We start from the raw sequence: 14,251 nt of genomic DNA on the forward strand, positions 1-14,251 counted from the left end.
TTCGCCCGCAATGATCTAATGTTCAGGAACAAATACCTCACCCCTGTGCAAAATTGTAAGATTTTGGAAAATTGAATGTCAATAGTACAATCAGTGACTACAATGAAGCCAAACACCCTGATTCACACATTGCATGAAAACACATTTTTGCAGTAAGTGACAAGACAAACAAGACAAAATTGTAAGTTAAAGTGTGCGCAAACATTAAAATAGACATAAAAAAGAAGAAATTAGTTCTTCGATATTAGTATGGTGGTGGTGTTCTTTGCATTCCTATCAGCCTTCACTGATTTGAACATGTTGTAGTCAAGTCAGGCCGGGCCAGGATGCCAGTTAGAAACCATGGTAACACTGGGGGGTGGGGACGTAGGGGGCTATGATCTGTCAAACAGAGATGGGGCTGCATATACGCAAACAGCTCTGTGTGTGTGTGTGTGTGTGTGTGTGTGTGTGTGTGTGTGTGTGTGTGTGTGTTCCCCTCCTATTCCAAATATCTTCCTCTAACCCCACACACAGTTATGCACATCCCCACACAATCCACTTTCAGAGGAAACTCATTCATAACGTGGCATGACAAAGGAAGTTCTCTGCTCACGGCTTCAGAGAGTGAGAAAGTTCCCTAACTTCACTGCCCTGATGTCACTTTATATCAAATGTTTCCTTGGTCTCCAGGCAGTGAATATTATCTCTCTAACTGCAACCCACTCATCTAATTTTCTGTCCACTTAAAATCAATGAGACGCTTAGTATCTCGCGTGTGCACCTGGGTAGTGGGGCCTGCATGCGTTCACACAGCTCACTCTGACCCAAACTACCAGGGGACGTATGTTGCCTGCAGTTATTGGGCATTGATTGGATACCTTTTTTGAAACTATATTGCTGAGTATTTCTTTCCACTACTGACCTACATCAAGCGATTGCTAAGTTCTGCTCACTTCTTCCACTTTCCATTTTGTAATGTAATGCCAGAGTGCTACGTGACGCCCATTTACACACTCCCTTAATTACTTTGCTGGCCTTTTTGTACTCCACTGGAAAGTCTGGAAAGGATGTGGTCCATGTGTCTAATATAAGCAAATGCATAGCCATATAATGATGGTTGTCAGAGCTCAAATAACTGAGCGCCTCTAATAAGAAGCTGTTGTTCCATCTAAGCTATAAAGGCAAGAACATTTTCCAAAAAAGACAGAATTAATGGGATTGTCAACCGCTGTGCTCTACAACTGCTGTCCGATATTTTTGATATTTCAAGTGCTTTTGAAGCTTTAGTAATCATCACTAATCTCTTTGTGTGTGCATTGCTTTACAGATAATTGATGAGGAGGAAGCACAGTTTATGACCAACTGCCCACCTGCAGTGACAGAGAGCACTCCTCGCAGGCGCACCAGCATCCAGGTGTTTTGGACAGCACCTCCCAGTGGCTCTGGGTGTATCATCCTCAAGTATGTACTGCATGCAGATTTAAATGGCAGATACTTAGAGATGCATTAGTGCTGTATACACAGCATTGGGAGATGGGCAGAAAATTGTATATTTTGGATAAATGTGCCTTTCTAAGAAGGCTGAAAGGCTGAAATAAGATGAAAAAAGTGTTCTACTTTCTAATGTTACTAGCATATTTAAAGTGCTTGTACGATTGCTGGTCTCATTACCAAGCTAATAACCGTTTATTCCATTTATTATTGCAATTCTATGGGGAAAATGTTAGAGGTTGCTAATCTACTGGAGGACTATCACCAGATCCTATGACCAATGCATTATTGTGTGAACTGTCTATGCCATTCCCCTCTTTGCCCCCTTTTCTATCTTTCGTCTCTGTTTTCATCTCAAATACGGTGTTATCTCACACGAGGTCACGTTTCTCCCAACACCTGCTCTGCTCATTGAGGCCAGTCGGTAGATGACAGACCTGTATTCAGTTGAGCCTACAGATAGATGAAAGTGTGACTGAGTGCACAGCCTAGAAAGCGATGCTTAAAAGACCAGAGATGTATATCACGCTGTAATACCAGTGCAGAGAGAGAGAGAGAAAAGAGAAAGAAAGAGGTTGTGTATTCTTTGTTGCAACACAAAGTTTAAAAAAAGTATTAAAGATGGAGGGATGCAGCTATTGTATGTTTCAAATACTATGGATGTTATCATATACGGTAGCCCACACAGAGCAGCAAGACATATAGTGCGTTATCTCGTGCTGTTCGTTTAATGAATATGCCCAGAAAGTACAAACATGTGAATTTATAAGGATTGCTAATCTCATATATTAGCGTAGGGAGAGGACATTTCATTCCTACTAGAGGGCAAATGTTTGTTTTTAATTTCATTCCATTTCCCGAATCAGCTCTGTCACTGGTCATCAGTTTCCCTGGCTGTAAAACATGGTTATGTAAAACGCAACATCTGGCCCTGAAATTAGAAGTCTGTGTCCTTGTGTATGCTTCTGTAACTAACATGTTGTCCCGGGAGTCTCGCTCCTCCCCAGTGGTTTGCTGCAGTATAATTGATGAGCAGTTGCTGTCTTTTAAATGGAAGGACCCGGGTTGGTGGTTTGGTTCCATCTAAGGTTGGTGCCTGATGACAGGGTCAGACAAGGAGGTTCGTTCTAGTTGTGAACTTGGATCGCTTACTTTGCCAAGTCCTACCATCAAATCTTGCTATTTTCAGCTTTCTGGTATTAGTTCATGCCAAGGTTTCCTTCAGCATGTCCTTCTTTTCTGGTTTTCAGCTGCTGATATAATCGACTGAGTGTGACCCTTGTGATTTAAAGTGGCACAAGCATCTGCTGGCACAAGCTTAAAAATGAGATGTTGCCTCGTGAATGTTTTGTTTGCCTCAAGGTATCAATCAAGGTATTTTCCCAGCTGCTACTGAGAATTTCATCTGCAAAAAAATAATAAAGTGCTGCTTTTTAGTTTAATTACTGTCAGAGCACTATGTTGAACTTTAACCCATTTCACCTCCCCACAACTTTGCTTGTTTTGTTAATGTACAGTAATGTTGGAACTAAACAGACCATTTTACCCAACTTCAATTCTGTACATCAGAGGCCACTGACTGTCAACTACGGAGCTAAATCTGAAGCTGTGTGACACATTGAAGCTCCACTCGTGAGCTATGGTTCTCCTTCTGCATGGCTGCAGGTTCTTTTACGAGCCCCGAGTAACTCTCGTTAGAATATTATCCATATACTGCAGCCGCACTGATGCTGCTTTTATTTGTTATCTTTTCATTTGTATGTGGGAAGCTATTTATTTGTCGTCTCTCTCCCTGGCTCACGGTATCAAGGGAGCGTTTTGATCAGTTGTCTGAGTGACACAGTGTATCAGTGATCAGATGAATGTCACAACCACACGCAACTGTCACAACCTGTTTATCTCTGTTAACACAATGATAGGACGGATCAAGGAGGCCCCCGGGACACTATCATCAAGCAGGCAGAAATTAAATGGAAATGCATTTGCTTTCGGGCCTTGGATTTACAGAATGTGTTGACTCAGAGTTTTGATATCCATAAGTTTTGTCTGGAGTGACGACAGGTAGGCTGAAATAAGAGGAAAGGAATGAACAAAATTTGTGTTTTTAGTTTTTCCCAACCATACCATCTTTTTTATTTTATTCATCCCCAACTCATACATACATACATACATGTATACAGTACACACACACACACACACACACACACACACACACACACACACACACACACACACACATCCATATACTGTAAGTGCACTTTAGGTTTGATTGGGATCGGCTATGGTTAGAACCCGGCAAAGTGAGATAGAATATAAATTGGATGTTAAATAAGCATTACTCGCGTTGATTGTCTGGCCGGCCCAGGAAGGCGGGCAAGCAGTGAGGCAGAGTGTGCTCTTCTCTCTCAGGGAGATATGTGAAATTGGGGTGAGATTGAATTAAAGCATGAACAATTAGAGGTGTGCTGGTGGTTTTGCTTACCCTGATCCATTTTGTCCATATTAAGGAAGAAAAAATGCTTTGCCCATAAATCATGGCCATGCTCCCACACTGATAATTTTATATGTACACGCGCAGTATATACTTTTATATATATACAACAAAATAGGTTGGAAGAGAATAGATTTGTGGTGAGTGACAAAAAATATGTGAATAATATGTAATAATAGTGAAATTACATGTTAATGTGTGAATTAGTTTAATTCAAGACTGTCTGCAAAACACTTCACGGTGTTTCTCGTGTATGGAGTACCACAGCGTGTGAGAATAAATTTCAATGAGCCTTGCGTTTAGTGGAAAGCCGCACCATGTACTGAGAGTTTAGCTAATGATGCTCTTTGACTAAACCGTAAGGCAGCTGTCGCTCACAGACTCTTGAAATTAGAGGCTGAATCTGGTTTGTGAGACTGCAGATAATTTACTGGAAAGATAAACCGAGAAACTGCACGCTGCAGGTGGTTCATTTGAGGTCAACTTTGAATCTGTCATATTTTGTTAATATTATTGATTACTTTTTTACTCTCTGATCTTTCTAGTGTAGAATGAGAATAACCTATTTTCCTTTTTATGCTCTCTAGACATCGTCATGCATGCAAATGAACCATTTTCCAAAAAAAACACAAAACAATTTCTGTTTTCATAAAATGGCCACAGACTAACAAGAACCATCTCTATCACTATGATCTAGTATTGTCTTGTCTTACTGCCTGTCTTTATGTCTATTTATCTCTGTATTTATCATATGTTTTCATTCTTTGAAACATTATCACTCTTATTATCAGCAACCTGAAAGCCTATTTGGTAACTTGCCCAAAAATATTGAATGCAGACTTTACTAAGGAACAGATGGCATTCAGGATGAAAACGTATTTGTATAGTTAACAAAGTCTGACAAATAATGTTTTATGTGTATGCATTAGTTTGAATTAGGGAGTTAAGTTGAGTGATTAGCTCTGCAGAACACACCACTGCTTTAGCTTCTTGTGATCCTTCACAATAAATGTCCATAGGTTTAGAGCGTACAGTTACCACACAGAAAGCATCCTGTAGACTGGGCTGGTGGTTGGAGGTTGGAGAACATCTTGTGATGTGATGCCAGGGGGCTTTTTCCTGTTTTGGCCACTGGAAGGATTAGGTTGTGATTGATTTACGTGTCCAAACCCCTCTCAGACCTGAGACCAATTCCCAATCGTAGACATCTCACTATAGAAGCTCATCTTTGCCAGGCTTTACTGGTGCCCTGCCAGTCAGTCCTTATCGACGCAGTGTACAGCGTAAAGTGTGTCTGTGCATTTTTTGTCTGTTCTTACAAAGCGCCTCAGAAAAATTTCAATGCAAAAATCACCCTTTTTTTTAGTTGCTAGCTGTCTCTTTCAGCTTTCCCTTCAGCTTTTTGCGCTCTCGTTTCTGTGTATGTGTAAATCTTAATGCTGATGCATGCTTTCCGCGGGCTTTGAATTGAATGCCTCTGTCTGAAAGACTGCTCGATTTGGCAAGTTTCCTGTGGGCTCAGATACCTGCTTTAAGGAGTCTACTGAAAAAAAACAGAGAGATGATTATGAATAACTGCACCTGTTCCATCTGCCACAATGTTCAGTTCCTTTTAAGATCTTGAAACCAATGATTTCCACATTCCCTATGGTCTGTTGTTTTTTCCACCTTTAAACCGCTCAGCGTCTACAGTAATTGTTTCACCTTTTGTTTTTTTCTTTTTCTGTTGTGACATGCACTCATACTTTAGTCCTTTGTACCTGTACCTGGTGCTGCCCTCACTCCTTACTGCTACTTTTTTTGTGTTTACCAATGTGTAGGGCAAGCATTGTGCAGAAGAGGATAATCTATTTCCAGGATGAAGGCTTACTTACTAAGCGACTGTGTGAGAAAGGTAGGTCTTTGCTATTGACATGAAATCAATTATTTACTGTACCAGGTTTCCTGTTTCTTCATCCTGCTGGTATCTTCCCCATCCATCGTCTCTTCTTGTCTGTCTTTTACTGTATTTGCATTCATTCTTGATTTTAATGCCGCGACATTCTTCTCTGCTGTTCTGTTCTGCCATGTGAATGATTGTAAATGAGTGTGACCCCCTGGCTGTGCATGACAGTGGATGTCACACTGAGCAACAGATCAAAACCATGCTGCACATCTTCCCTTTCCTCGTGTCCCACTCTCTTCATCCATTCAACTTCCCACTTTTTAACCCATCTCCTTTATGATAGACACCACTCACATGTGCTCCTTGTACTAATGAGCAGTCTCTCTGAGCTTGTCTCATACAGTAGTTGACTGTATTTCTCTGGCTTATATATTTTTTTGTTCTCCTTCCTTCTCCTGTTTCTCTACAGAATCCTTGTATGGAGACGTGACAGACAAACCTCTGCTTGACTGTTGTGCCTGTGGAACAGCAAAATACAGAGTCACCTTTTATGGGAACTGGTCAGAGAAGATTCATTCCAAGGATTATCCCCGTAAGAACACACTCCTTTCTTATCTTTATTGTCACCACTACAGTTTGCTGAAACCACAAGGTTTAGTGATAAAATGGGTGTTTATCTGTCTATCTGTCTATGTCGTGCTACCGCCACTGTGATGATCTGGTAATTCCCAACTTTGTCAAGTCCTTTCTTGAGGAACGTGAACATGCTAAGAAATTAATGAAACTGCTAACCTACAGACGAGGACACCTTCGTATGACAATACTCTGTAGACGTTTATCTGCCGTTTGCATATACACAGTAGCTACACATTGTCCAAAAATATTTAGGATAAGGCCAATATAAAAATATTGTCCTTCTATAGGCTTGGTTGACAAATATATGCAACACCTCTCGAACACATTCCCTCTGCTTTATCCCTCTGTGTGGCTTGGTGAAGATATGTGTGGTGAGCCACAATACTACATTGTATTTTGTGTGTATGTTTGTGCGTTTGTATAACCTTGAGCCACGCTATCAGGATGTGAATGGACTTAAGGATTACACTGGCTCTCTTGTTTAAATCAGGTTCTTGCTGGTCAGATCAATATACTGATTAGAGCAGAGTAAGATAAACCCTGCGATCGAAATGAACCCTCATTTACTGCCTTTTGGAAAAAGTAGTTGGAATGTGACTCACTCTCACACAGCTATTGCAGATAAACCACAAGCTGTGTGGTTTCTGTTTCATCCCGATTGTTAGGAGGCTACAGTTAGATTTGACCTTGCTAAAAGTCATATCCTGGGTAACTTGTTATTGTAACACTGCACATGTTGCTGTATGTATTCTATTTTAATTCTCTTAGAGCATTTAATTTTTTAGAGTAATTCTAAAGTTTTCTACTCCTTTCATATGGCTTTGCCTTTTTGCAAAAAACAGTACCTGAAAAATGCAACTGCGTGGCTTGTCTTCTATTTTTATCATGTCCTTCAAGTGCAGAAAATGAAGATGTTTTAATGACGCACCTTCTGAGACCAAAAAACAACTAAAAAACAGGCCAACCTGGGTTGTTTTTTTTTAATTTATAAGATGATAACCTTCACAGTTTTCTTCCTTCTTTCTGCCCCCATTGTAACTAATGCAGCGACGCATCTCAGCACTCGCACCAGATTACTTGGACACAAGGCGATATAAAAATTGCCTGGTCATCAATAAAGATTTTTATGGGATTAGTAGGACATAGACAGAAATAGGACAAAATATATCTAACACACATTTAACACATGTAGTCAACACATTTGTGACCTTGATAAAGCTTGAGAACCTGAGAGCATGTTTTAACAAAATGGGAACCAGAATTTTGCTGCAACATTCTTTTTTCATTTGATTTGCAATTGGTGGGTTCATCATTTAGTTTTCTCCACAGACAATGAAAAACCACAGACGAAGCGAGATTGAAGAACGTTGGATCACATCACCTGCTGTACTCCTGGTCTAGACAGGAATGTTTAGTTACAGAAGTGGAAATAAAACACCTGTTATTGATTAGTTAATTCTCTGATACTATCGCTAATAAAAATCCACTCTATGCATTTGAATTACTAGATGAGAGTCTGCTTCTGTGTAAACTGTGTGGCAGAAACATAGAAGGCACCTGGAGCGCAGATGGATTAAACAAACCCATTGACACTAATGAAAGAGGGCACCTTTCACTGCTAAAAACGCACTGAGATCAGGACCTGAGAGATGGTGTTGACTTTGTTAGTCAGACTTCCTCAGGCAGTTCCAAATTCCGTTAGTCTAACCAGGACACTGAAAGACTTACATGGCTATATTGGCCCAGACGTATGATCTCTAAAAGTGAGTAAATAGGGAAGAAATAGTTATAACAATTGAAAAAGGTCAGTAAGGGTAGACAGGAGTAGCAGGAGTAGCCACTTGCCTATCAAGGTCAGGTTCATAAAAAAGCAAGGCGCCAGACAGGGTCTCTGTAAGTACCACCCAACAACTGCAATTTGTGTTGATTGTCAAGGTGCTACATCTACAGTACAGTCGCTGACAGCAGCCAGTCTGCCTCCACAGATACAGCCATCACGCTGTGGCACTCAGTCCTTTGTCACGGAGCAGTCTCTGCTGGGGCAAAGCTGTCCTGTACTTGGCAGCTTTGGCTCAGAACATAAAGCGGGTCGACCAACGCTAATTGCAGATTGTCTTTGTGTGTCTGGAGGGTGGTTACATGTTAGAAAACTGTTCAGTTATAGCAGTTCCCTAAAAATACATATTAATTGCAGGCTACTGCAGGTACTGCCATCTAAGCTTTGCATGCATGTATTACTACATTGTAAAAGGCTGATTGCAGAGTAATGATTATCTCAAAGAACAAAGAAACTTGACTCTATGTCACTCTCTCAGGGATTCTATTATGGATCACAATTTTTTCATCTCGATGAGGTACAACAAAAACAACAGGATTTTGTGTATTCCCGGCTGAAGAGTTTCATCGTTGTGCTTTCAGGTCATGAACCTGGATGTGGTTCCAGTGGAGCTGCATAACGCACCGGGCAGGGGGATAATTTAGCACTAAGAGGGGAACTAAAACATTATTACACAGCGTGTTTCTGTCCTGTTGAGACGGACACGACAGACGTGAGACGGTTAAAGCGCCGTTGTGCAAACATCCACACGGAGCCATCAGTACAAATGAACTGTACCTTATGCCTTATTATACCGCATGCGGCCTATAGCAGAGCTTTAGCTTACCCTGTCTCAGAGTTAAGTGCGTAAGGCTCAAGTTTTAGCCTCTGTTGTCACTGCTGCATCATTATAGTTAATAAGACCACATCATTATCTGTGAGCTTACAGGTACGTGGCAGGCAGACACACACACACACACACACTGAGCTCTGGTAGACCTTCTGTTTCTCATTTCAGTGAGTGAGATAGAGAGAGAGAATGAAAGGATTATGAGCGAGCATAAAATTCAGTAATATGTTGTAGGTGGCTTGCAGGAACAAGGAATCATTTTTAGCCTGAAACAAATCTTGTTCATAATAAAGAAGTGTGGTCAGCCAGCTTGACGGCTTGACTCCATGGGCCATTAACTAATGGATTATCACTACTCCTGGAACTGTAGCTAATCCTAATTGAAAAACAGAGAGTTAATGCTACAGGTGACAGATTGGGCATTCTCAGCCAATGTAATATTTTGTTGTGTGACTTCACCAGGTCGTGCTAATCACTGGTCGGCCATCATTGGTGCTTCCCATTCCAAGAACTACGTGCTGTGGGAATATGGTGGTTTCGCCAGTGAGGGAGTTAAACAGGTGGCTGAGCTGGGCTCTCCAGTCAAAATGGAGGAGGAGATCAGACAGAAGGTAAGAGTCTAGGTGATAACTGGCCGAAGTGTTGCATAATATTACAGGCACCTTAAAGGATGTTCTAGTGTGCTGTTGTCTTTGTAAAGTTGCATAAAATATCCTAATGCATCTACATGTAACCTTTGTTACAGTCCGTATTAATGCCTGTTTAAGAATGTAGTTTTCTAGTGATGACAGACTGTAAGCAATACACGCACATTTCTGATGATTGGTATCACTGGACATGGTAGCATTGGCTTTACCAGCATCTGGTCACCTGCAAGGTGGGATGTGCCTGATGCTCTCAGACAGTACAGAACGTGAGAATTGGAGTGGGGTGGAATTTGGAAACTGAAAAAGGCTGCATCACAAATGTGACTCTCCATCCTCATGCCTAAAGAGAGAATGTTAGAATATAGTAAATCTCTCCTTACTGGGCCTACTGTGCATACATTTTAATGAATTGTGTCATAAGGTGAACATCCACCATTGTTAAGGCACCAGCTTGACAGGTCTCCTGGTTTAATATTGATGATTTGAAATGTTTGGAGGTAACTGTTGTTTCACTCATCACTTACTGTCCTCAGGGAAAATATTCTTAAGTATCATTTAGAAACGGCCACAACTCCACACTAGAACCTGTTGTTGTTTCAGACTTTCTGTATCCCCTTCCTCGTATTCCCTTTCATTCCCTGGCCTCCTTGCTCTTTATCGTTTCCACAAATAGCTTGCTATATCTTTTCCCTTTCCTTCTTCTCCATGGCTGTCTCTCTGTCTTAAAATAACCCACACTGGCAGAGCAGATGGTCCTGCAGAGCGCTTATTGTTGGCTAATATTGAAGACCTGGAGTCACAGCAGATAATGAGAGCATACACTGAGCAATGGGGTCTCGGTGTCATTGCTGCCGCACCACTGCTATTAGAGTGCATACTTGCTTTGAATTATTATTCTTTCCCAGCTGGATCATTAGATGAGTGATTTTCTAAGCTTGATGGTGGAAGTGAAAAGATAGAATGTTTGACTGACCAATACATTAGTTGTATTAACAAGCCACTGTAGTAGGTTCCCCCACACATAAAGGATGATGGTAGTCTTTACACATCCAGTTGTTGTATGTCACATGACGCCTGGCTTCATTTTTCATTCACAGCTGCTTTGACCTTTTTTTTACCTAAAAGTGACAGACAAAAACATGTTTTTGTCACCTTACAAAAACCCTCCTGTTCACGTCTCTGAATTTCATGCTGCACGGTCTCTTGATGCCCTTGTGGTTAGAAGTCTGGGTGAAGGAGGCTCTTTTTTTTTTTTTTTTTTTTGAGCCGTTCTCCGCTCCTTGGTAAACGCTGACACAAACAGAAATCTGATTCGCTTTTGTGTCAGGTGGGGCCGTCAGGGGGAGCAACTAGCAATGAATGCAAAATTGATATTCATAGCGAGGCTCCACTTCAGCCAAAGGGTGCACTGATCAGAGTGTTCATACAAAGTTTCATTTGCAGAGCCGCGCTGGCATACAGACTGCACAAAGGTGCACACACACACACAGCCCTCTTATCCTTCTCATGCCAATTCATGGTTTGCTGTCTTGATCTCATGGCTGAATTTGTTGCTTTACTTGCAGCTTCACTTCATTACAGTTGGCTTAAAAAAAAAGCAATCGGTAGAATTTTATGTGTATGAATTTCTCTTCAGACTGATATGATATACATTATATGCACTGTTTTCTTGATGTAATTTTAAAATCCTGCTCATTTTAGACCTGTTAATATGATTGTAGAGCCATATTGTACTACTCTACTTAAATAAAAATGGTCGTCAGGTATTTGAAGAGCTTTTAAAAATGCTAGTCAAATTTCTATAGTTTCATCTACAGTAGAGCAGATGGCTGAATTGACGTTTTGTAAAAGCAGCTGAAGCAATGAAGGACACCTTTTCTTCTGCTTAGATTTTTGTCTCTTTAGTTGTTTGTTTTTTTGTCTTACATGTCTTGCCTGAATGTAAACAGATTTCCATTTCCATTTGTACAAATGCCCTTATCAGAGGACTTGGCAGCACAAGGGGGGAGCTTTGCTCTGTTGTTGTTGTCCTTCTTTCCACGTCTGAGGTGATTTGTATATGCATTCAGTTATTACAGAAGCACAGTATGTCACTAATGAGAAGTTTAATGAGACTCTCTCCATGGACCAGCGACCAAGGCCAAGGCCTCAGTCGGATTATGAAATCTCCTATTTCCTCTCTCAGCATGGGGCGTTTTTCATTATTGCGCGGTATGGACGCTTACAGAATCCTTTATTATCCTCCGCTCCACAGCTGTGCTCCGTGGGACAGACAATAGAACTCGCGCTGTAACAAAACGGAGACGTTGCAAATTAGTGACAGGAAATATAGATTTGTTTTACCGGATACAGCTGAGATTTGTATTTTATTGTTTGACAGGAGGAATAAATGTGCTGATAATACATTGGGTCATTGCTGAGGCAGCTTTAGAGGTAAACGCAGGAAATATCTGAACTGAGTGTATAATAGAATACCTGTAATGTAAATTGCTATTTATATTTTTAGTCAGCATGTCAGGTTGATGGAATGTCCTTCACAGTTTGCAGTATGTTCCGTAGCTGATGTGCACATTCGGATTGCACAATGGGCAAAAGAGTGTGAATACATTCTCATGGTTTGACGTTGCAGCATCTGCTTTGCACGTTTGGTTAGAAACCCAAACCATCATTCGGCACAAATATAACCAAAGTCTCTTTCACAACCCTAAAGTAACAAACTATGTTAGTTTAAAACCTTTCAGTTTCACTCCGCAATAAATAGGAGGCACTGAGACAAAGATGCCAATACAGATTGTTAACCGGGACAGATCGGGATACTACTGTATCATCTTTTTGTACTAGACTGGTATTTCTTCACCTACAGTAGTAGAACTTTCATCTACAAACTTCATGCTTGATGGATAAAGTGTCTGTGGACAAGCCACTAAACCCTGTAGTGGCAGCATCATTGCAATAAATCTATATTGTTTGCCTCTAATAGGGACTGTGGAATAAAATATTACCTTTTTGTTAATGCATCTTCCTCCGCCTTTTTTTCTGTGCACTTTACATGGATTCAGATGATACATTACAGTAGAGTTCCTTTGTCTTGAACGCAGTAAGGTCTGCCATCTGCAAGTGGGAGGCCTGCACTCAGAAGCGTGGGCAGAAAATAATAGATATGCAGGTTCCTTTGGGTCCTTGACTCTCACTAAATGAGCAGGTGTGTATTTGTGTTGTTCTTTGTTCAATGTACATTACTATTCACAACCTTGAAAGCTGAATTCCCCTTGTACTGTATCTTGGTACATGTTTAGATGACAGGCCTGTGATAAACATTTGATTGATGGACAAAAAGCTGTCAAGGAAAATAACTCATGCCTATTGATTTGTGAAAGAGAAGTGCGTATATCTTTAGTGTCCACACAAATTCACAGGCTTAGTTCAAACTCGCATTACAAAAACACAGCGTCCTCTAAATAATAACGCGTAGTTACAATTTCCCCTTTTTTTTAAGAGTTAGTCTTTCATCAGACAGTGATACTGTACATCAAACTGCTCTTGATGTTTTTCAGTCCCAACATTTGATTTATTCCACACCAGCTAATTATCTCTGTGTTCTAATAGAATATCCGGTCCGTGATACATCAATGAATTTCATCTCTTTTCATCTTCCATGAAAGTGTCCTCTTTATTTGGTTCATTACTCATAATGCCCTTATAGAAAACAACATTGTGATCAATGTAATCATATTGTGTTGTACTCAGTAACGCTGACATAGGAAGAAAAGTGCTTCTGTATCAAGTCAAACTGTGCAGTGGCTCATTGTTTAAATGCAGATTGATGCAGGCGTTTGTCATTGGGGCGCCTGAATCTGCTCATGCATGCGGTCACATATTCTTAAAGGGCCTTAAACATCATGGAAAGATTTCAAGATTAATGTAATAGGTTTCAATGTTAATGCAAACGTGAGTAATATATTTTAGCATTAGGTTCTTCACACACAGTGGAAGGTGTTAAAAGCAGTTCTGATGGACACATCACAAGCCAGTTGGATGCAGGATGTTTTTAACAAATGTTCATGTGTAACATGCATACTTACTGTACGTGGATGTTACTGTCTTTTCCTCATACATCTGCCTGCATTGTAATTCTCTGTATGTGCTCTACATGTGGAATTAACAGTGAGGCTGACTTCGTGCTCCGTTAAGTTAGGTTTGGATTAGTAGTAGTGGGATCCTATTCATCTAGGGTCCTCCTGGAGGGTGAAGTCTGCACTGTAGCTCTGTATCCAGCCTTGCCAGGCCGTGGTGGACCGTGCCCAAACCCCAGCGGGCGTGCGGGCATGCAGACATTCCCATTGTTCTTCACAAACCCTGTGACCACTTTTCCCCTGCTGCACCAGTCTTTTGTTTTGCTTTTTGGGTAATTTCTTTGCTTTGGGTTGAGGAAACAAACAAACGCCAGTGTTTA

The 14,251-nt window shown here is 40.8% G+C and overlaps 1 protein-coding gene across 1 annotated transcript in view; it reads left to right on the top strand.

The window, feature by feature from the left end:
* Positions 1–14,251, top strand: part of spon1a (spondin 1a) — a 57,368-nt gene that overhangs the window by 18,751 nt on the left and 24,366 nt on the right. The window contains exons 5-8 of the mRNA XM_029143790.3: positions 1,310–1,443; positions 5,785–5,858; positions 6,319–6,441; positions 9,614–9,762. Of these exons, the coding sequence (XP_028999623.1) occupies positions 1,310–1,443; positions 5,785–5,858; positions 6,319–6,441; positions 9,614–9,762 (480 nt within the window). The remainder of the gene's footprint in view (positions 1–1,309; positions 1,444–5,784; positions 5,859–6,318; positions 6,442–9,613; positions 9,763–14,251) is intronic.

Source organism: Betta splendens, chromosome 3, assembly GCF_900634795.4.
Source record: "Betta splendens chromosome 3, fBetSpl5.4, whole genome shotgun sequence".
Lineage (NCBI taxonomy): Eukaryota > Metazoa > Chordata > Actinopteri > Anabantiformes > Osphronemidae > Betta > Betta splendens.